The following is a 24,616-nucleotide window of genomic DNA, read 5'->3' as shown; positions in this document are numbered from 1 at the left end:
AGCTGGGCATGTTATATGAATTGCACAAAGGCGTCTGGCTGGCTGTGGGACTGTGATCCAGCCTGCGCAAGCCTATTCAAGCAGGGGACCTGGTGGTAAGTTCAGGGGGGAGCCTGCTTCTCCCTCTTCCTCTCCAGCTGTTCTCTCTCTTGCTCATGTGCACATCTGCTCTCTCTCAAATATTTTTAAAACTTTTCTAAAGTAATACAGTCATATTCTAGGTTCTTCACACACTACACCATTTCATTTACCACTAATCTGGTGTGTGGTGATTCTAACATTCTTTCACCACCACTACCCTCCAAATAAAAACCCACAAAATTAGATCAGACAGAATTTAAAGCCAAGTCTAACTCTGAAGCTCATGCTCTAATATATCTACTTATCACTGTATCATAATAATAGTTCACTGAAATCATTTCTAATTGCCAGTGCAGTTTGTCTATCATGCTACACAATACTTACTCTACCCTTTTCTAGAAATATTTCTACCTGCTATTCAGACGCTGAGTGGCAGTGCTGCCAGACTAAGTTGGAATAATTTCAGCCAAAAGTCAAAAGATCTTATTAGCCAGACATCATTTTTCATATGATTTTAGAACAAATAACTGCAATTGCTTGAGAATCCCCATTACCATACCTAGAGATCCCAGACTGGCAACCCCTGCTTTAAATTATCTTGGGTCTCTGTCTCTTTCTTTCCCCTCTCTCTCTCTCTCACACACACACACACACAAGTATACAATTTTATGATCAATTATTTTGATCATAGTGTAGGCTAGTCTCATTAAATAAATGTAAAAACCAAAATAATCCTTAGATCTGTAAGATCTATATAAGACATCAGTGCTTGCTCAAACTATTTGCCTTACAAAATGGGCTCTTCAGGGATTTATGATGCTGGGAGACATGTCTTATCTCACCAATTACACATAAAACTTGACTTAACAGTGACAATTTCAAGTCTCTTTCTATCAATAAGATAGGAGAGTTCAAGGTTATCTAAGCATTTAAAAATGCATTCTGCCTTTTTTGGTAAACAGAACAATTCTTTATTCATAGATCTTATGATATGACCTATTATATAAAGCATTTTTAAAATAGTATTTTTTACTTTTACACTGCCTCAGTATAATCAGAAACTTTTATTTTTATTTTTATTTTTTTATGATAGTCACAGAGAGAGAGAGAGAGAGAGAGAGAGAGAGGCAGAGACATAGGCAGAGGGAGAAGCAGGCTCCATGCACCGGGAGCCCGACGAGGGATTCGATCCCGGGTCTCCAGGATCGCGCCCTGGGCCAAAGGCAGGCGCCAAACCGCTGCGCCACCCAGGGATCCCTAATCAGAAACTTTTACTAACGAAGTTCCCACTCCTGTAAAATATTTTAAGAACCAATTATGCTGTTACTTTTAAAAAGCATTAAACATTTGTTCCAATTTTCCATTACGTTCAAACATTTCTTTGATATTAGGATGGGGGGAACAGATTTTCTAAAAATCTGAATATCACAAACTAACGGTCTAAAAAATACCACCATATCTTTAACCTTTTCAAGTACACATTTTTAAATGCTCAACAAAAAGATGACAAACTTAATTTTTTTTAGTCCATTCCAGTCTTCTTTTTTGCACTTTAATAATGCCTATTATTTCTGATCTTCAATGTACATCATCCAAGGCTACCTTTCATGTTTTTAGCAAATAGAATGTGATTCTTCCTAATCTCTTTTGAAATCAACAAAAGCTATAAATTTAACTTCATACAGCCTTTTGTAATTCAGTTAGATTCAAGGTCATCACAAGGTTTTTAATTACTAACCAGTTCTTTAGGAGGTTTGCAAATGGTATAGTTAAGGGAAAGAGCAGCTGGCTTATTCTCTTTCTTATTAAAGAGCATTATAAAAACTGTCTTGGCAAATTGCAAGTTCTCTGACCACCAGTGGTGAGAACAAAGAAGCAGAGCAAATGATCTTCAAACATTTGTTTTTACCCTTAATCAACATAAACTTAACAAATTACTGTAAGACTCTTTAATTTTAGCAAGTACAATGTATGCTTTAATTCAAAATCTGTAGATAGCCAGCCTCCCTAAATGTTACTATTTCCATTCTGAAACCAGCCCTGTTAAAAACTGCCAATGCCTTTCAAATTAGCACAAGATTTTGCTCTTTTTCACTATCAAACTCTATGCAAGATCAGGATAAAAGCCACTGAAGAACCCAGGAGGATTATGCAGATTTCTAAAGGAATGCAAGTTTAACTTCTCTTTCCATGTATTTAATTTCTAACCAAATTCAGTTGTAAGTTTCTGAATATATTGAGGAGGTGATATTGTTGTATTTGAAGAAAAAGAGAGAAAGAGAGAGACATGCACACACCCTAATCCATCCTTCTGAGATTTTTAGAGGCAACCAGCGAAGGCTCCAAAGCGTCTTTGCCAACCATTCCCTAATAATCTATAAGAGAAAGAAGGTAGCCTCAGAAGGGTCCCTAAACACTTGTCTGATGAGGCTGAAGATACTGGAGTGGGGGGTGGAAAGCAATTTGCATGGGAGGGAGGCCTGGTGCCAGAAATCTAAAAGATTCAGGGGACGAAAGGCATTGGGAAGGACTTTATCTCTCTAAAAAATGAGAAGAGAATAGCCTATCACAGTATCTCAATTCTATCTTGAGCACCAGACATTAAAAAAAAAAAAAAAAGTACTGCAAACAGACCTAGATATCTCAGTGTAAATTAAACTGGTTGTTAAAGAAGGTACAACAAGATAGATACTTCTAAAAATCTATCCCTCCAAAATAAGCCAAATTAAAAAGAGCACAAAATGGTTCAGGCAGTATCATTACAAAGTAAGAAATGTCCATCAATTAAAAACAATGGGCTGTGATATACTATTAACAGTTTTAAATAAATTCATGTTGAATGAATAAAGTTTACAACATGAGAAAAAAGCTTACAATTAAACAAGAAGCATAAAGCATCTACTGTATGATTACAACAAGCAAAAAACAAGGATTTGAAGAAAGTTTCAGAGAAAAATAAGAAAATGTTAATGAAAACTGCTTGGATACAAGATTAATATAGGTTATTTTCCCCCCACTTTCTGTATTTTCTACAATGATCATGCATTTCTAATTTAAAAACAGATTCCAGGGCAGCTCACATTAAGTATCTAACAGCCATAGGCAATTCAAGCACACAGTTCAGGGATCACGCCACTTAAAATCTAAATACAAGATACAGCTAAATCCCTCCTGCTTTTATTTATATGCAAGCACTTCCAACTGTGTTCCCCAGGATGTGTCCCTCAGACAACACTCTAAAGTTGCTTTCCAAATGAGGTACTAGAAACACTGGGTATTCTCCAGCCAGGAGCCCCATCTATGCTCCTTAAACTAGCACTGAAGAATAAATCTACAGTATTTCACATACTTTGTATTATCCATGTGTGCTTGGTAATAGTTTCTTATTAATGGAACACACTGTATAGAAAGCAAACTCACGTTGAAATATTTGGAAAGGCTCAAAACAGACAAAATTTTATCTACAAATGTTAAATGCATTTCTTCATCACAGTAGTACTTTTGGTTAGCTCTGGATTCTGGCCAGCCCAATTATCTTTCAGATTTGATTTGTCAGCAAGAGAATATTTTTGTGTGTGTGGGAAAGTAATTGTAATTTCTCTCCTCTAAAAGGCTGATAGGTTTCCTGATGCCAGTAAAATGACTGATGAATATTTCAACTGCAGCTCTCCTGCTTACCGCTCCCCCCATTTTTCCCCTTCCCCCATGCATTGCTGCCCCTTTCCTGCTGGGTTCCCTTTTTAAGAATCTACAGCATTTAAGGAGGTTTTGCAATTTTCCTTAATGAATCCAAGTTCTCAAATGCAGGGCATTTAATCTTAAGAGGATAGGACTCTTCCCAATGCTGAATGAGTTTTGCAGATAAAAATCCCTTTACAAGCAATAAGGGAAAAAATGAAATTAGCTATAGGTTTGACTCAATGAATGAAATTGTACTTACAAAAAAAGTGCAGCATGAAAGGGTTATAAATGGAGAAAAAAGTGATCATTTTAAAAAGAAAAAAAAGTCTACCAAAAGTCTAATTTCAAGTTTACATTACAAATTATAGCATTAGAGCTTTAATTGTAAATAGATTATTAAGAAATTGTAAATTTCTAAAATTTAAAATTTTTTAGAAATTGTAAATTTCTATAAAAGTACACATAGAATGGAATTTGCACATAAATTATGTGATCCTACAGACTTTAAATCAGCCAGGTGTCCTAAAATCAAAACAGGGAAACAGAGTATGTATGATAAATACAAATGCTGAGGGATGATTGAACAGTATCTGAAATCCAAATCATGCCAGAGAATCTGTGCTGTGTAATAGCTATTTGCTTTAGGCAGGGCTTCCTAAATTGCAACTTCCTGTTTTACCCAATTCATTCCCTAATAAAGCTGGAAAATCCCTTCAGGGATTATCTAATTTATAATTCAGCTCCTTCATTTTACAGGTGACATATAAACAGGACTTCATAACAGAATTAGAATCAGAACCCAGACAAAACCCAGGCCTTATTAACTAGTTCATGGGTGTCAAAACTCCCCAAATAATATGGTTGGTTGGCCTTTTCTCTCAAGTCCTTTCCTACTCAGACTATACTGTTACCATAATCTATTAACCCACACTGCCACATTTTTCTCACTATACCTCTCTTTGCTAGAAAATCACTTTCTATATTTTACAAGCTTTGGACAACTGGCTCTTATACTACCAATTCCAAAAAGTTACATCAACCTTCTTGATTTGGTTCTCCTCTCCTCCGTAAAGCTAACTTTTGTGTGGCAGAATTAAAAACGGTAAAAAAGGACAAAGCCATCTTTCCTAAACTGAATTCCCCAGTGCAGTCAAACAGCCAGGAGTTATTGGTCATCTCATCTTAATTTGGTGCATCTAATCACTGTACCTACAAGGAAAGCCACATTTCCAAACAGAAACTACATTCTGGTTGGAGGGCCCATCAAACCTTCGATTTAGCTTTTAACACACTTCTTGACTTAGATATTGGCTCCAGTTTTCCCAAGTGACTGAGAAGCACATTCTCTTCCCTTATGTTTTGTAGACTTTCTCTGAATACCAACAAAGGACTCAGACTCAAAGATCTCTGATAAAATCAAGACTCAGATTCCTGACCTGACTGTTCTTTCATTCATTCATTCATTCATTCATTCATTCATTCATTCAACATTCATAAAACATCAATTCCTTGTGCTTAGTCTTGAGGACACAGATGCAAGATAGGTTATCCCTGCCCTGAGTAGCTCAAAAACTTTTCTTTCCTTAGTACCCTTTAGGGCCACCAAGGATTGTCCCTGACTCCACAAAATTGTTCTCTGGTTGGCTTATTAAAGCCAACATAAGAGAATGAAAAAAGTCACTTGGAATTCTAAAAGTGGATCTTGTGACTATCTACAGAAAGCTGAATTCTGGGCCTCCACAACTATAAATGGCCTGGATTTGCAAGTGTGTGCTTTGCGAAAGCCATTTTGCTTGGTACTTTATAGACCTTAATCACTAATAACCCTACAGTCAATTTCAAAAACGTTAAGTATGGAGGTTGGGAGGAATTAAATCTAGGGAACAATTATTTACAATGTTACTAACTATAAAATTTGGGGTTGAACCTCTATGGGTTTTAGTTTTCAAACTTGCAAAATGGAGAGGATAGCAGAACACCTAATTCGTAGAGTTATGAGGATAAACTAAGTTAATACATGTAAGGCGCTTAGAATATTATATAAATGTTAGCTGCTATAATTAAATGAGAACACCAAAGTTCAGAGAAGTCAAGTGACAAAGTCACATAGCTGTGATCTTTGTTTTGCCACACTCCAGAGTCCATGCTCTTTCCCTCTCACACCATCTAACCAAAACCCTTCCTCCCTGACAGAAACTACTACTGCCACTTCCAAAAAACAAAGCCCTCTAAATAGGTATCAGTGGGGGGTTTCCCCCAGGTGGTTTATTATCCTGCTAAAAAGCGATTTTGGAGGAAGGATTGTAAGGCTAGGGAGGAAGTCTCCTGACAGGTTAGATTTTTATAGCAAGAATATGGAAGAAAAAATAATCTGCCTCAGTTATTAATTTTAGTAATTAAAACAACTCAATTGATGGATTTAAAAATTTCATCTGAAACTTGAAATATTAATAGGAAAAAGGAAAGACTTGTATCTTCTTATAAAGCTGCAACCCCCACAGAATACAAAAATGCTTTAAATGATATTTTACATGAAACTCCAAGAACATCAAATTACAGAGCTCTTTAAGAAAAGAAGCCCAAATATCTCACTGATCTTTCATCACCCACCAAGTTTCATCTTAAGATCTGATCCAGTAATTCCTTATTGTTATTCACATTGTTATGTGACATTTCTTCTGCCAGCAAGCTCACTACAAAATGAGTTCTACCTAGCAACTACCCTTAGGAGTAAATCCCTAATTCTTTAACAACACAGTAATTGACTTACACTAAAATGTTACTCACACTAGGAAAGGGTATTCTTTGAGAAGAGGAGATGTTTCTTCTATATAGGCTTTATTACCACCTCCCTCAGTGAAAACCAGGCTAAAAGGCAAACCAATCTACAAAATGACGTTGCCAAAATCTCAATTTTAAGAGACTCAACAAAAGCCAAACTTGTCTGAAAGCAAACAAGCAAGCTACTCCTGCAAGTTTTAAAAAGCAAGATAGGATCTTCTAAAATCTCATGTAAGTATTCCTTTATTTTTATAGGAAGGACTCCTATTAAATATTTTTGTGTTACAAGACTTATTTCCACAATTATAAATCTCCCCTTAGTGAGGAAACAGGTTCTGTTGGAAAATTTCTACCACAAGATAATTAACAGTTAAGTAACAGGTTTCATGTAACAGGTAACAAAAGCCTTATCAGAGAACTCAGTGAGGGTGAACTATGACACACTTCATTTAGTCTCAAGCAACGAAAACCTAAAATGATATGAACTCTTTCATTTATCCCCCCTCTGTAGTCCCTTTATGGAGGAGAAATAAGAAAGAAGGAAAGACAGAAAGACGAAACAACCCAAAGCAACAAAGTACTAACAATAGGATTTTATGGGGTCATCATTTTCTTCCATCTTAAATTCATTTACACATAGTTTTGGTCTGAGTGATTATCATGACCTGAGCCAAAGGCAGACACCCAACCACTGAGCCACCCAGGTGTCCCAAAAATATCTATTCATTTAAAGTAACAATAAACCTATCACATTATATAAATAACATGTTTTTATGAAAAACAAGCTTTTTAACAACAATAAAAACTGGTGAGAAGAAGAGCGTTGTTTTATATTTTTTTGGTACTAACATCTGGCTTAATCCTGGCAGCTAGATTCTCCTGTATGTGTCTGCATTCAGTACGACGTGTTAAGCCGTTTTGGTTGAAGTATAGGCAGAAAATCTGGCCTGATTTATAACTGGAAAAGGAAGAAGTATCTACTTGTTAAAATTTGTGTATTTTGATAATTCGCCAACACTTAGTAAGTGGTAGTTTCTTAAAAAGGTTAGTTCAGTGTGAGGGGTGCCTGGGTGGTACAGTCAATTAAACAACTGACCTTTGGTTTTGGCTCAGATCAAGATCTTAGGATCATGAAATCGAGCCCCACATCTGGCTCCACGTAGAGTCTGCTTAAGACACTCTCCCTCGGGGATCCCTGGGTGGCGCAGCGGTTTGGCGCCTGCCTTTGGCCCAGGGCGCGATCCTGGAGACCCGTGATCGAATCCCACGTCGGGCTCCCGGTGCATGGAGCCTGCTTCTCCCTCTGCCTATGTCTCTGCCTCTCTCTCTCTCTCTCTGTGTGACTATCATAAATAAATTAATTAATTAAAAAAAAAATTAAGACACTCTCCCTCTCAGGGTGCCTGGGTGTCTCTCAGTGGGTTAAGTGTCTGCCTTCAGCTCAGGTCATGATCCCAGGGTCCTGGGTTTGAGCCTTGCATCGGGCTCCCTGCTTGGCAGGGAACCTGCTTTTCTCTCTCCTGCTGCTGCTACCCCTGCTTGTGCTCTCTTGCTCTGTCAAATAAATAACATCTAAAAAAAACCAAAAAAACCTCTTCCTCTCCCTCTGCCCCCCGCCCCCACCTCATCCCACCCTCACCTGCACTGTAAAACTAATATTAAAAAAGTTAGTTCAGGGGATCCCTGGGTGGCTCAGCAGTTTAGCACCTGCCTTTGGCCCAGGGCATGATCCTGGAGTCCGGGGATCGAGTCACACATCAGGCTCCCTACGTGGAACCTGCTTCTCCCCCTCTGCCCGTGTCTCTGCCTCTCTCTCTCTCTCTGTGCCTTTCATGAATAAATAAAATCTTAAAAAAAAAAAAGTTAGTTCAATGCAAAATATAAAACCATATCAATAAACTTGTGTATTCTGTCACAATAAAATCCATTGGTCTGATAATCTGATAGATCCTTTTACCCACGCAGAATTTTGTTAACATCACACACCAACAAAGGAAAATATTCCTTCACTGACATATGAACTTCAAAATGTTAGCATATTTCATCACACAGTATCAATGAAAAATCAAACTTGTTAACAGTGATACTTCTCTTCATCAGAAAAAGCCTTTAAAAAAAAAAAGAAAAGAAAAGAAAAGGCCTTAAGTATTGGGTAGCTGTCAAGCTCAAAGTGACAAGGGCAAGTTTTCCAAAATTCTAATTGTCCTCTGAAAGCTCAAATTTTACTCACCAGCAACAAACAAATACTGTCCGTTTTCCTTGATGTAACTAGCTCATGTTCATTTTTAAAAAAAATGGACTGCCAAATACCTAAGTCCCAATAAACCATAGTTTGTCAATTGTTCTTTCAAGTGAAAATGATGTTCCATGAAAAAAAGCAGCTACTACTTCAGCTTACAACATAATTGCACAAGTCCTTTGCCTTATTTTTTTTTTAAAGACTTTATTTATTCATGAGAGACACAGAGAAAGAGAGGCAGAGACAGAAGCAGGCTCCACGTAGGGAGCCTAATGTGGGACTGGATCCTAGAACCCCAGGATCACACCCTGGGCCAAATGCAGGTGCTAAACCGCTGAGTCACCCAGGGATCCCCAGCATTTTGCCTTAAAACAAGTATTCTATTTTGGTATGCAGCAGAAATTCTTTGTGTGTACTTGCCTACTTGCAATTTCCTCAAATATAATATCAAAAACATGTACTCAAGGGCTGAGATTTAATAAAATTAATCATTTTTACCCCTTCATCAAAGTCAGACAGGTGAAATGGCTTTTAAAAAAATATTAAGTGCATGAAGGTGACAAATACAATGACTACTAGCACAGTTTGGTGCCTTGATTCTTCTAAAGTGCGAACGGTTTATACCCATTGTCGTATTCTGCAACATCAGTACAAATGTCAACATGGTGAAAAAGGCAAACAATGCCAATGTTACAATAAAAATAGTTTTCACCTCAAGACTCTCCTGAAAGGGTCTTAGGGATTCTCCCAGAAGTTCTTGAACCACACTTTGAAAATCACTGGTTTAGATAATATAGTAAAAAAACAGAGTTAAGGACCCAATGAATAGGAAGAAATTAAGTCTGAAACAATCCAGAAATGAATGACCAACAAATGATGAATGATAGAAAATAATACAATCCAACTAAGTACTATTTCATTAATGATTTATAAATTTTAAAGGCAAGAGATAAAGCCAAATAAAAAATGTATATGACTTCATAGAAGTGTTGTGTCCTCTTTCTTTTGTAAGGGAAAAAACTAAACTGAATAATTAACTGTTATACAAAGAACACTGCATTTTATTTATTTTTAAAGATTTATTTATTTATTCATGATAGACAAAGAGACAGAGACAGAGAGAGAGAGAGAGAGAGAGAGGCAGAGACACAGGCAGAGGGAGAAGCAGGCTCCATGCCCCGAGCCCGACTCGGAACTCGATCCCAGAACTCGATCCCGGGACTCGATCCCGGGACTCCAGGATCGCACCCTGGGCCAAAGGCAGGCGCCAAACCGCTGAGCCACCTAGGGATCCCCAAGAACACTGCATTTTATAAGAAGTTAACAAAAATGGTTAAGACTGAATTTTTAATCCTTCCAGGATGACACAGCTTCAAGATTGAAATGAGTGCATGAGTTACATAAAATTAATTTTTTGAATGAAAACTATATTTAGGTTAAGACAGTTCCCTTGTCCTTCATTTTGGCACAGATTTGTTATTGAACTGTTTCCTCAGTCTTAAACTATAGGGTAATACCTCTGTTTCCTTTGAATGCAAAGGAAATAAAGGTGGTTTAAAATTTTGATTAATCATATCCTTTTTCAATGTTTTTAAAGGAGGAAATTAACACAGAAATTCTGATACTTATAAAGATGGACTGGAAAAGCAAGCAGAACCCACTCATAGACCTCTGAAATGCTTTATAGACAGATCTAGAATCCCATGATACTATGAAATGTAAGAAGTTGCAAATAAAAGCTGAGAAGACTAGCTACCTCTTCCACATGAAGAATTTAGTTGTGATACTTCTCTCAAAAGTATGACTGAATATCATTTTAAATGAATTATAAATTTTCTTATGCAAACAGCTGTTCAAGCAAATATCTATGGTTAATACATCTTGCTAATACCACAGCTACAGTTCCAATGTGCTTATTATTCAAACAATGCCCTCTATCATTACTAACAACTTCTTTTTATAACTTTGCCCTTTGACAAAGTCACCATTCTGGTTCCAACCACCCACAGAGTAGATCTTCAAATCAAATACTCAGATTTGTTTCTGGAGTAGATTACATGTTGCTGCCTAGGGAATTGGGTTTTGGAAACATTACACTTGCCAGCTGACTTATCAACAGTGCCCACAGAATGGACACCAATTTAAGGCAAGAATCTCTCCAGAAAATAGAAAAATATGCTACTACTGCCATCTGTGGTTTATGCTTGAATAGCTTCTGTGGCATAAACAAATTGAAGGGTGTACAGTTTGCAATTAAGATCCAAAGACCTCATTATTTGAATATATTTTAAGCTAACTCTTAATGTAACAAACTGTAGAGTTTATTTAGCGTATGACATAAGAATTTGGGATTCTCTATTTGAACTTATTCTATAATACTGATGGAGAAACTACAAACTACCTTAAATGAAAATTTTTCCCTTGCATCAAGGCTCATTTTTCCCAAACACTCATTCCTAAAGAAATTCAAAACACTTGACTGTCTTCTGTGAATTTATAATTAGGGTAATTTCTCTTGTGAAATAGTGACTATCAACACTAAAACAACTCCAAAATTTTTTTTTCTGTTTTATTTTTTATTTTTTATTTTTTTAATTTATTTTTTATTGGTGTTCAATTTACTAACATACAGAACAACCCCCCCGTGCCGTCACCCATTCACTCCCACCCCCCCCTCCTCCCCTTCTATCACCCCTAGTTCGTTTCCCAGAGTTAGCAGTCTTTACGTTCTGTCTCCCTTTCTGATATTTCCCACACATTTCTTCCCCCTTCCCTTATATTCCCTTTCACTATTATTTCAACTCCAAAATTTTTAAAGAAATGTATTTTTAATGAATTTTCTACTTAGACATGAGAGTTTGTTCCATTCAAGACAAATTTTCAAGGTTCAATTATCCCCATAATTTTTTCAAGAACAAAAATTCAGAAATGCAAGTTAAGCCTGAAAGTAGGCTATTTTCACAACTTATTTTCTCTTAGATTGCATTTTCACTTGACAACCACAACCACTGTAGCTTAGGGATCAAAAGATTTGGTGCAGCTGGGGGTGGGGAAAAAAGCAATTCAGCTCCCCAGCAGCCAGCTGAGGAAATCCTGGTTCTCTCCCCAACTAAATCACTGTTAATCAAAATTACCGGGTTACATAGTAAAGTTTTATTTAAATAAGCAGAACTAGCAAAAAATTCTTGTTTTCTCGAGAAGCTGTTCTACACAGACTGCTATTTAACGGCAGGTAATAAAGGAAGGATGAAATAATTCAGAAATATTTTATTCTTTCAAACAAAATTAGTTCTAAACCACACTGAAAAGCAGGTTAGACATCTCACAATGGTTTTCTTCTAATTTTCCACTATCCATAGTCTAACAGCCTTCTTTTTTGTAAAGACAAGCTGTGTTGGAAAACAAGCAATAAATACCAGCCTTGATTCTAGTAATAATGTATATATCAAAGTTACACCCAGATTTTTTTTTCTAAGGTTAAGCTCAGATGAATCCAAAACTTTGGCTGTAACAGGGGCTCAACACCTAAAAATCAATTACCTGCTCAGCACTTCTTGCCGACTTTTAATAATTCTGATATTTCTGAACTCTAGTTATCAAAGGCATCAGTAAACCCATAAGAAATTACCTGAGTCAGGAAAAAGCCGACCTTAAGAATACAAAAGTTTGAAACAAAAAAGTTTAAAAAGTTCCAAACAAAACACTTTCTTTTACAAAATCTTGGTTTTGGAAATACGCTCAAAGAACTGCAAAGAATTAGGTGTTTGTTTGGGCATATTCAGCAGCTACCCTCTGTTAAAATTGTTTCAAGGATTTTTTTTTTTTTTGCAGAAATGCAAATTTTGTTTAACTGTTGATTCAGAACTTTAATTTTTCTGTGACCCTTTTTCACATATAAGGTGATTGGTTCACACAAAATAAGGCATTTTTATTGCCCTACTTTAAAAGAATAGATTTGACCAAAAATGTAGAATTTATTCTTAAAAGGCATCTTTACAAATTTAACTTCCAACCTAATTATATACATGAAAATAAATAACTGAAACAAAGTGTCCTTTAACTTGGCTATAACACAAAAGTAAATACAAGAACCAAAAATTATGACAAGGCCGCAAGACCTAAATGAGCTTGTTGAACACGAAGTCTCCTGATATGGAAGGAGCTATCCCTGGCTTTTGAAATTCTGAAGCCAGAGGTTGTGATCTCAAGACAATTCATCAACGGACTAAACTGTTCAGCACAAACCAATAAATATCTACCTAATTATAAAAACAAAATGATAGTGTCTTAATACAAGATGAACACACACAGTCCCGGGCCCCCAAACACACAAACATTCATTAGTAATTTAAGGCAACTTGCACAACAAGCACTACAATACTTTTATACTACAAGTGGTATAAGAAATTTCTTTATCAATATCACAGTAGCAGTTGGCATTTCTAACCCCTATTCTCCGCTAACCTAAAATTATTTTACTCTAAAGCTTATTTTTTTTACCTTTGCCCCCACCACCTCAGGAGAAAGTGGAAAAAATGAGAAACCAAGAAATTATGAATAAAATTTGAAAATGCACGATTTGGGAATAGTTTAGGAAATCTACCAGCAGTTTTTTTTTCATTAGCTCCCCTTCATCCTCCCCATTGAACTTCCTTTAACATGCTAACACAGACACATGCATCCACACACCTTTTTGCTATGGAATTCAGAATAACAAGATTATGAAGCATGTCACAACCATATTTTCATTACAAGGAACAGAAATGCTCACAAAGATTTTGGTGGATAGTGAAATGAGATCAGAAATGCCATCTCGCACCTCAGCTGCTCAAAATCACCAGTGAATCAGTTCATTGTTGCCTTTAAGTGTTCTTTGGAAGTCGTGGAACTTACTAAAAAATACCTGTGTCCCATTTGTATACACAACAGTACCCCAGTATGCTTTTTTTTTTTTTTTTTTCCAATGAAAGTAGAAAATTCTGAGGGGATTCAGAATTAACTTTCAAAGTCACAGAACTAAAAAATAAAATAAAATAATAAAGTCACAGAACTGAAAAGTTAGTGTAATCGAAAATATCATATTTTCAGGGATAAACATTTGCATGACACAGTCATGCAGGAAAAAGGCTTCAAGTTATTTAGCGAATTTCTCCCCATCTCCTCTAAAGTATAGTTACATAAAACATGCTTTTAATTACTAATAATGGCTTATAACCTTTCTTCTACTTAAAATATCTAAAAGACTACTACTTCATTCTGTTAAAATACAACAAATGTAAGCCAGCATATACTTCCTCAAATCATTCATCTTCCTTTGAAACCCCAAAAAGCGAGCAGTCCTCTATTATGACTAAATGAGTTCGTGTTTGTTATGAAAACCTACAGCAACAACTGAAAATATCTAGCACAGCCAGCACATGAAATTCCTGAAAGAGTTATGGTGCATCAAAAACAACTACTAGCAACTAAAAACATCTACAAGACCGTAAATTCGGCATCAAGGGCGTTTCTGGCAGGAAAACATTTCTAAAATTCCACCTCCAGTTAATTTCATCATGACACAAACTAAAAGACTTCCTATATCTAGATAGCTATCTATTGCAAATATTTCATACAAAATGGGTATCAGTCTTTGGATAAAAAGTCAGGAGAATTCATTTCCTCTGCTTAGAACTTAAGCAGTCTCATTTACTTTTGGAGAAAAATATTACTAAGTATAAAAGGTGGGGGGGAAGTCCCCACCATTCCAAAGGTAAACTTTCTTTTAACTTTTTCTATTTTGGTAATTCTTCTGTGATAAATCGTAAAACAGTAGTATACAATACTCGTTTTTATACTGAAAAAATAAGACATCCCACAACAGTCTAATGTTTCCTGTATTTTCTTTTAAGCCCATCAAACTGCCCAAAGTCCCACTGTGTTTTCAGCAAAAAGGAAATATTTGTTGCACTAAAATGGACTGATGTAAAATATTAACGCCACCTTGGCCTAAATGGAATGTTCGATAACATTCTTTTAAATGGTTTTGACCAATTGAGGAAATGAGACTATGAATGGGAAATTTGATTAAGAGTTAAAATTACCACTGAGTTCTTTAAAATGTACTAATGAATAATTAATAGCAAATGCAGTTCCTAGGCTTCCCTTACAACATTCTCAAGTAGAATTGAAAGTAAATGTCTGCAGTAAAATCGATCATCTACAGGTTATGCACAGGTGCTACAGGAAGTACACACATGTAGAAAGACATTATGAAAATATATGTATTTAATATGGTCTATAAAATAGATACAGGTTGGGTAAAAAAAAAATCAGCGTAAATATTGGATCAGGATTTACAACGTTCATACATCAATATCAAAACAAATCTTTACTTAATAAGCTTTAAAAGTCAAAAGCATTAAAGAAATCCTTTGTTCCTATGATACTGTCTTCTACCCTCAATGGATTCCAGCCTCCTCCTTTGTGACACGGGAATTTTATTGATCTCAAACATGTTCACATTCAGAAATTATTCTCCAAAGACATCCCACGGGACTGCCAGCCACCTAGATACCACACAGCACATACATCTTAAAAAAGGACAAGGGCTTTTAAAACATACCACTATTTGGTCAGCAACATCAAGTGAAGTTAACCAGGCTCTCTTCTAAACAGACTTTTCCCCTAACTGGTAAAAATACCGGATCTACTGAATTAACAGTAAATGTCTGATGAGTCTGTAAGTACAAGGAGGCGCAGATTTACCCCAGATCTCTCTCTCCCCTTCTGTAACTCTTCATTCATTCAACAACTGAGCGCCTAAATGACCTATTTTCAGGTTATTTTCCTCACACCTGCCAGGTCACTGTCCTGATTGAGAAACTTCTTGCTGAAGCAATTAATTTTTAGTGCCTCCTAACTGTCCTGGGTGTTTGCATTCAATTTGAAATCTGTTACTTGTTAGACACTGTTCCGTCCTAGATCTTTCAGAGAATTGCGAGTTTATGGCGCAGAGAGGGGAGGAGGCGCGGATCTCCGAGAGCCTGCCCTTTATTCGGAAATGAGATGTGAAAGGTGGAAGGCAGGGCAAATAAATAAATAAATCGGGTTTGCAGCCGGAGCGTTTGCCTGCCGGTGCGAGCACCCTTTGTAATGCAGGCCTCCCGGGGCTATCGCCTGCGCTAATTGCTCCAGGGCGCTTTCCAAGTTCAAAAGTTCACCTTTTACGACCTCACAAAAGCTCCTTACACGTTACCAATAAAAACATTCCGCGGCAAACACCGAGGAGGAAAATATCAAACAGATACAAATAAAACACTCCGCAGAGGGAGGGAGCCGGAGGGGGGTGGGGGGGTGGGGGGGGGGGGAGGAGGGCGAGTTCGCCCGGAGGAACCCGAGGACTTGGCCGGACGTGGGGGAAGGGGGAGACTGGGAGAGGAAGGGCCCGGCCAGGTGAGGAATTCTCTGCGCCGGGGTCCGGGAAAGGGAAGGGGAGAGCTGAGCTCGGGCGGGCACGGACCGGTACGGGCCGGAGGGAGAAAGGACACAGGCAGGTGTCCCGGGGGCCCGGTCGGGCCAGAGATGTGAGCCAGCAGAGAAGGGGGTCTGAGCACCGGCGGAGGCGGGAGCAGAGGAACGGGGTGTGAAGCAGCCACCGAGAAGTCCGACAAGGAGGCGTTAAGCCGGGAGCTAACCAACTAGGGGTCGGGACTGAGGTGGAGGCTCGCGGTGCCTGCGGGGGCGGGGGGGGGGGGCATGGGAGGCGCGGGACTAGAGAGGAGCAGGAAAGGAGCTGCAGAAAGGTGAGGGCACAGAGACCGACGGGACGAGGGTGTGGCGTCCGCAGGGGGAGGGAGCACCCGCGTGGGAGGGCGCCGAGGTGCCGGGGGGAGGGGAGAGCGCCGAAGGGACCCTCCGAGAGGAGAAGGGGGGAGGCTGTGAGCACACGGGACCGAGGAGGAGAAGCCCCCACTGACGGGACCGGACGGGACGCGGGGAGGGGGGCGGCGGGAAGGGTCCGCGCTGAGGGGACCCAGAGGAAGGGGAGGGCTCGGCGCTGAGGGGACCTGGGGGGAGGGAGGAAGATTCGCGCACAGGGGACGGGGGGAGGGGAGGCCAGCACTGAGGGGACACGGGGGGAGGAGGAAACGAAGGTTCGGGTGGAAGGAACCGGGCAGGGGGAGGGTCCGTGCTGAGGGGGACCGGGGAGGAGGGGGGAGGGTCCACATGTAGGAGAGGGTCCGCGCTGAGGGAACCGGGGTGAAGGTCCACGCTGAGGAGACCCAGAGCCGCCACGGCTTCCCGGAGAGTCGGCTGAGAACTGGGGGAGCCCCCGGGGCAAGAGACAGGCAGTCGGTCCCTCCCGGACCCGGGCTCCGCACGCCCCTCACCCACCGTTGCGCGGCGGCGGAGGGAGCGCGGCGGGCGGCTCCAGGAACCCCGCCGAGCCCCCGCCGCCTCCCCCTCCGCTAGGCGGCCGTTCGTCCCGCTCCATGCGGCGGTGCTCAGGGCCCGCGCTCGGCTCGCTGCTCCGCCATGACCGGCGCCCTCGTCCTGATCGTCGCCGTCGTCCGCCGGGGGGGAGGAGGCTGTCAGGGGCCGGCGGGCTCCCGGCCGCGGCGCTCTCTGGGCCCCGAGCCGCCCGGCCCCGCGCCCCTCCGCGCCGCGCCCCCTCAGCACTGGCCAGCTCCCTCCCCCGACGTCACGCGCCGCTGCCACGCACGGGCCTGCGGGGCACGCTGGGAATTGAAGTGCGCCTGGCGAGGCTCGCCACGCGGGACCGCACCAACTGCAGGGGTGAGCGACAGGATAAGCAGCCCTAGGAAGCGAAGGCCAAGGCCTGCCAGTGTCACAAGCCGTGATAAAGACTTCTGGTGAAATTTAAAGAGTCTGACAAATCAGCGCCTTCTCTTTATTTGATTTTTCCAATATCAAAGTTCCCTACGAATCGCGTATCCCCCCCCCACCTAGATAATGAGTCTTTCCTAGGGGCGGATCGCGAAGGAGCCGGGTGAGCACGTGCAGTGAAGCCCAGCCCTGTGGGCGGGGCTTAGGGGGCAGAGTTTGGGGATCTTCACGAGGGACTTCCTCCGCGCCTTGGGGACAAATTGGACCAGAGATTAAAGGGCTGGGGTTTGACTCCAGGTGACCGCGTTCGTATGCAAATGGAATCTATAAAACTCCGCTTCCCGGGGTACTCTTAAAAGCCTTTTACCTCCGGGTGGGCGGGAAAGACTACGGTTTCTCTTCCTCCTCTTTCATTTCCCCTGCCCAACGGAATGGCAAAGCTCCAGGCCATTGATGCCTTTTTTTTTTTTTTTTTTTAAGATTTTGTTTATTTATTCTTGACGGACACAGAGAGAGGGAGAGGGAGAAGCAGGCTCGATGCAGAGAGCCCCACGCGGGACTCGATCCCGGGTCTCCGGGATCGCACCCTGGGCTGAAGGCGGCGCCAAACCGCGGGGCCCACCGGGGCTGCCCCCATGGATGCCTTTAAAGAAACTGGCGCTTGACTGTTAGTCTCATGAACCCTTCCGCGTGAGAAGCTCCTTGCCCAGCCTTATTCGCCCTCCCTTCTCCTCGGTTACCCTATCTGTAAAATGGGGTTAGAATAGGGACGAGGGTTCAAATGGAAGATCACAAGCCCCACCCACCCCCGCCGGCATCCCCGCCTCAGTTTCCCCAAGAGCAAAGTGCCGGGTTTTGCGGTCCCCTGCTCTCGGCTGAGCCGTACCTCCTGCAGTCACCAGGTGGCGCGCAGCCACCAGCTTCTGGGCTTGCCCGGGTGTCCGCCCTCGGCGACCCTCTCGGGGAAGGACTTAACGTGGCTGCCGCCCCAGGTCTAACTCAGCCCTACCTGGCCTGCTTGAAGACAAAAACAAGAACTCTGGTGCTTTGCCCGCCTCTGCTCTGCGGAGTCATGCCACAGTTCCCTCATGGCTGCCCTTTCCTCACCACCCCCCTATCCCGCCCTAGCAATCCATTGGTTCATCTGTCATTCCTTGCTTAATTTTTAAAAAATCCTTATCCTGGGCAGCCCGGGTGGCTCAGTGGTTTAGCGCCGCCTTGAGCCCAGGGCGCGATCCTGGAGACCCAGAATCAAGTCCCACGTCGGGTTCCCTGTATGGAGCCTGCTTCTCCCTCTGCCTGTGTCTCTGCCTCTCTCTCTCTCTCTCCCCCTGTGTCTGTCATGAATAAATAAATAAAACCTTTTCAAAAATAAAATAAAAATAAATAAAAATCCTTATCCTGGCATTTACACTCCTGCCTTGTCTGACTCCACACATTTCTCACCTGCTACACAGGATATTTTGCAAAACTTCCTTGCACTTTGAAGGTGGCTGTTCTTACCAACATTGATTAATCTGTACCATATATTTCATCTGTGCTGGCCATTTCCTGGGAGATTTAAGTTAACACTGTGTTGTCTAAATCTTACACCTGCTCTATGAGGTAGCTCCAATATTGTCTCCGTGATACACTGATGAAGTCACCCAGCACTAATGGGGATTCCAAACCTAGTGTGTCAGACATCAGTACCTGAACCTTGGCTCCTTCAAGCTGGAACTCTGCTGGTTTCACCCAACCCACTCCCAAACTCCCATTCATCTTTCAAGATCCTGTTTAAATATGTCCTCGGGGACACTTTTTTAAATACTTCCCATGAGGGGACACCTAGATCCCCTCTATTTGCTTCCCTACTACCATTTCCCAGCCCAAGAGCAAGGGAGAAGTTTAGTGTGGTGTGAGGGGGAGAAGGGCAGAAGAGATGGATCCTCTGGGTCATACCCTCAGCTCTGAGTTCTAAAATGTGTCAGGACATTGTGGCTTTCCTAGGCCTTACAGAACTTCCCTTCCTATCACGAACCTCTGGAGGTAGTGAGGTCCCCATCCCTGGAGATCCATTCAAAGGCTAAGTGGCCCTGCAGAAACCTCCTGAAAGCCTGAGGTTTCAGTGGTGGACAGATTCCAAGTTGACCTTCAGAGATAGGCCCAAAAATGCAGCCAAATACTCAACCCTTGGAAGCAACTCATCCTCTTCCTTCACTCCAGCTTTGTTGCCACTTCCTCCTAAAAAGCTTCTCTAGATCTGACTAGTCCAATCCCTTTATTCTCTCCCTCATCATTATAACCCAGTGCTGAGCACAGAGCCTGAACACAACAAATAATTGCTAAGTGGGTGAAAGGATGAATAAAACAAATCAGACTTTTCTACTTAGTAACTGTGACCTTGGGCTAAGTGTTACTTCTAAGCCTCAATGTCCTGGTTTCTAAGGGGAGGAAGGGAAAATAATGATAGTGGCTATTTCACAGGATCTTTACAAGAATTAACATCATGCATGCAAAGCCATTAATATAAGGCTTGGCCTGATAAATGGGATATTAAAGAGCTATCCTAATTCCCATTCACCTCTCTGAAAATGCTCCTTGGGAAGCGTTAACTACCATGAAACTGAGAAAAGTGAGGGAAATGACAATGTACTGAGACCCCAGCCACTGTCCTAAACATACAGAGTCCTATGAGGTAGGCACCTACCATGTGTCCGGCAACTACTATGGGACCTTTTCCCTATAGTGTCCCCCACACTCTAACAATCCTGAGAAGTCAGTACTTTCCCCCGGTTTACAAATGAGGAAACAGGCTCAGAAAGACAAATGGAAAAGATTCTCATCGTGGGCAGGACTCCTGACAGAAGTGCTGGAAAGGAGGAAAATATTTAAGGATGAGGAGGGATCTTCAGGGGAGTAGTCCTGAGGCCACAGGCAGACAGAGGAACAGGACAAAACAGGGGTACAGTTAAGAACAAAGCAGGTTTGAGCCCCATCGTGAGGGCTTTGCCCAATGGTGGTGGAGACAGACACTAATCAGATCAAATAACCACACAAACCCATGAGTGCACATAAGTTCCGCGAGTGAGAACACACCTAGAAGTTCCTTGTGCTGTGGGAATGTGTGATAGGGGGATGTGTGTTCATTTTGGTTGGGGGTGAAGATGAGGGGAAGCTTTCTGGGATATGAAACATTGAAATAAGATGGGAAGGATGAGTAGGAGTGAGTAAGACAGCAGAGAGAATTTCAGGAGGAAGGAACAGCATATGCAAAGGTCCCAAGGCCAAGTGGGAACTGAGAGAATCCATTTGTGATGTGCCTGCTGAGGGAAAGAGGAGTTGGAGAGAAGGGTGAAAAGGAAGAAAGCAGAGATGATGGGGCCATGTTGTGGAACAGCCAGCACAGGGCAGAGTCTGGGGCAATTTCTTCTGTGGAAGAAATTCCAGATCCCAGCCAGAGAGTCAGAGCCAGGCTGCATGAGGACAAAGGTCTGGGAAACGGAACCTCTGTGAAGTTCTGTGTAAGTCCTTTTTGTCTATTATTTGAATAGACAGGACACACATTACAAAATTCCCAATGCAAAAAAAAGTATTCAATGAAAAGTAAAGCTTTCTCCTTACTCTGTTTCCTAACAGTTTCTTCCCTTCTGAGCAGTAACCACCATACTGGTTTATTGTGTGTCCATTCACAGGTATTCTATGCACATAAGAACACACACCAGGGGTACCTGGGTGGCTCAGTTGGTTAAGTTTCTGCCTTCTACTCAGGTCAGGATCCCAGGGTCTTAGGATCAAGCCCTGCATCCTCTGGCTTCTGGCTCAGCAGGGAATATGCTTCTTCCTCTGCCCCTCCCCCTACTCATGCTTGAGTGCGCTCTCTCTCTCAAATAAATAAAATCTTTTTTTAAAAAAGCATACACACACCCCATATTTATTTTTTATACTAACCCAGCCCTGGTTTTGACATGTCCCAAGATTTCTAGTCATGAAAGAAGCTAATTTGTACTGAACACCTGCTGCACATGACTTGTTAATGCAGCTCAGAGTTAGAGGGTACCAGACATTGTGCTAGGGTAGTAGTTCTCAAACTATAAATCCTTTGGAGGGCTTGTTAAAGCACAGATTTCTGGGCAGCCGCGGTGGCGCAGCGGTTTAGCGCCGCCTGCAGCCCAGGGTGTGATCCTGGAGACCCTGGATCAAGTCCCACATCAAGCTCTCTGTATGATGCCTGCTTCTCCCTCTGCCTGTGTCTCTGCCTCTCTCTCTCTCTCTCTCTCTCTCTCTATGAATAAATAAATAAAATCTTAAAAAAACACACACACAGATTTCTGGGCCCCATCCCCTAGAGTTTCTGCTTCCTGAGATCTGGGGTAGAGCCTAAGAATTTGCATTTCTAAGTTTCCAGGTGGTGCTGAGGTGCTGAGGCTGCTGGTCCTGGAACCACACTTCAAGACTACTCAGCTAGCATTTTCATGCACGAGGGATGTGCACTGTTGACTTACATCTCTCCCACAAGGGAAGGCATAAAAGACACAAGGAAACACACATACCAGAAAGTTTCATAGAGTGATAAATTCTAAGAAGAAAATGAACAGGGGAAGGAATATGCATTAGGGGGGATGTGCTTGAGAGTAGCAGTAACGTAGAGCATCTGGGGCACAATTGAAGGTTCTTTTTTTGAGCAGTTGAAGTTTACAAGGGCAGGTAAACAGACACGGGTGGGAACTGTCATGGGATCAGGGGATGGTCACCTACAGAGTCAGTGCTGAGAGGTCAGAGAAGGCCAGCTGGCACCCTGGGGTGCAGAGGTAGAAGGACCTGCAAAGTGACTGCGAAGGAGCCCAGCAAAAGGTAACACGGGGAAACCAAGAGAGGAGAGGGTTTGAGAAGGAGGCATGAACAAGAGCTGTTGATTCTGGAAGAGTAAAGAGGTGCCGCCTTGGGTGTGGTTGCAGGAGCTCCCGAGGACCTCAACAAAGGACCTCAACAAGCCACCTCCCAAGCGAGACGGTCCTGGAGCGAGGGGATGGGCAGGGAACCTGAGTGACGACCGGAGGCGGCTTCTTTTCAAAATTTTTCTGCCTGGGAACAGAAGAAATGAAGCGCTCCCTCCTGAGGATGGGAGGCGGGAGTTTGAACGGCAGGAGCTACTGGAGTTTAGCCGGGAGGCGACGGGAGGAATTTTGGAGGGAAGAGGAAAAGAAACAAGCGCGAGAGGGGGGTCTGAGCCGTCAGGGAAGCAGAGCCGGTGGGGTCTGGCTGTTGGGAGAGCTCAAGGGCTCGCAGGCCCTGGAAACGTCACTCGTCTGAACTTCACAACCATTCCAAAAGGAAAGCACTATTTCCCCCACTTTCCAGGTGAGGAAACTGAGGCTCAAAGAGGCGAAGGGACACGCCCAAGGACGCACCTCTCCTAGAACCGGACTCTGGGTCGGAACAAGACCCTTTTCGGTGTCCTCGCAGGGATGCCCTTCGGGGAGCCGCCCAATGGCGGGAGGCCCCCTCCAGCCTGGCTCCGCCCCCGGCCGCGCGGGAGGGGGCGCCGGGCGGGGGGCGCGCCGCGCGGGCTCTGCAGGCTGCCGCGCCGAGCTCGCAGTGCTGCCCGCGCCGCCCGGCCTCCGCGCTCAGCTGTGCGTGTGCCCACCGTGCGCATCCCGCCATGGCCGTGGCCGCGCTCCCGCCCCGGCCCCGGCCCCGGCCCCGGCCCCTGCTGCTGCTGCTGCTGCCGCCAGTGCTGCTGCTGCTGCTGCTGCCGCCGCGCGCCGGCCGGGTGCGCGCTGACAGTAAGGTACGGCGCGGCTCTCCCACCCGGGCTCAGCGCCGCGGGGAGCCGGGCGCGAGGGGGCGCTGTGGCGGGGGTGCGGACCCCGTAGGGTGTGGGGCCAGGAGCCGAGGAGCGGGAGAGGGGAGACCCGACGGGCTCAGCACAGAAGCCACTCGAGGCCACCACGCAGGGAGAGGAGCGCGTGGTGGAAGGAGCAATGGAGACGCTAGGGGCACTTGGGACTGTGGTCTCAGGAAGGCTCTGGGACCTAGGCCAGTGCAGAGAGGAGATCAGCACTGAGTCCCAGGGCCAGGAAGTCGGGACCCTGGGAGTTTGGAGGGGATGCAGACAAGAGATGCAGTCCCTACCCTAGGGAAGCGATTCCCTGGAGCGCTGGGCAGGGGCAGTGTGGAAATCTGGCTCAAAGCTTCCATGGGACGCTGCCCCATATGGGGCAGACCCCTGGGTAACTGCTACCCATGGACTCCCAGGTTTGCAACAGACCCTAAGCCAAGGCTTTCGGGCCATGCTGAGGACCCAGAGTTCCCACCCAATAAACCTAGTGCGCTGACCACTCGCCTGGCCTCTGGTAGTCCTGCCAGGGATCTCATGCACCCTCTGGAGGTCACTGCGTTTCCAGAAGGGACCTGAGCTCTTCTCAGTTGCAGCTAAAAGGATCTGCTCCGGTGTCAAGCAGCCCTGAATTCAGATCTCCACTCTACCTCTCAGCTGGGTGACCTTGGGCCTTTATCTCTCCCTTTACTCATTTGTAAATATGTAATAGTCTCCCTTTACTCATTTGTAAATATGGGAATAATAATAGTTCCCACTTCCTGCAGTTGGTGATCTTTACCTAGGTCATGCCTGGAAAATGTTTAGCACCACACCTGGTACCTAGTCAGTGCCCAATAAATCATGCTGTAGGTATGAAATCTTACTAGGGGAACCCAAAATAGCTGGTCAGAGAAGGGACCCTTTGAGGGTGTTCTGGAAATGACCCAGTAAGGACGAGAAGGGGACTGGGAATGAATGAGGGGCAGGAATAAGGTAGAACCCTGCTTGTGGAGCATAGGAGCAAAAGAGTGGCTTTTCTTGATGTCTCTCCCGCCTCTTACCTGGGTAGAAGGTGAGGCTGCACTGTCTGCAGGCAAGGTAAAGGGCAGAAGTCACTAGCCACATGGTAAGTATGTGAGCACTGGGCACCCACAGACCCACATCCTGAAGATCCAGCTCTGGGTATGAGCTGCAGGCGAGCTGCA

At 43.3% G+C, this 24,616-nt stretch overlaps 2 protein-coding genes across 2 annotated transcripts in view; one reads left to right on the top strand and one right to left on the bottom strand.

Moving 5' to 3' along the window:
* Positions 1-17,422, bottom strand: part of NR6A1 (nuclear receptor subfamily 6 group A member 1) — a 221,878-nt gene extending 204,456 nt beyond the window's left edge. Inside the window, exon 1 of the mRNA XM_038549389.1 lies at positions 17,159-17,422. Within this exon, the coding sequence (XP_038405317.1) occupies positions 17,159-17,258 (100 nt within the window). The 5' untranslated portion in view covers positions 17,259-17,422. The remainder of the gene's footprint in view (positions 1-17,158) is intronic.
* Positions 17,423-23,252: 5,830 nt separating this feature from the next.
* OLFML2A (olfactomedin like 2A) overlaps positions 23,253-24,616 on the top strand; it is a 30,477-nt gene continuing 29,113 nt past the window's right edge. The window contains exon 1 of the mRNA XM_038549388.1: positions 23,253-23,381. Within this exon, the coding sequence (XP_038405316.1) occupies positions 23,253-23,381 (129 nt within the window). The remainder of the gene's footprint in view (positions 23,382-24,616) is intronic.

This window comes from Canis lupus, chromosome 9 (genome assembly GCF_011100685.1).
Source record: "Canis lupus familiaris isolate Mischka breed German Shepherd chromosome 9, alternate assembly UU_Cfam_GSD_1.0, whole genome shotgun sequence".
In the NCBI taxonomy this organism is placed as follows: Eukaryota; Metazoa; Chordata; class Mammalia; order Carnivora; family Canidae; genus Canis; species Canis lupus.
This window is presented reverse-complemented; position numbering and strand designations above follow the sequence as displayed.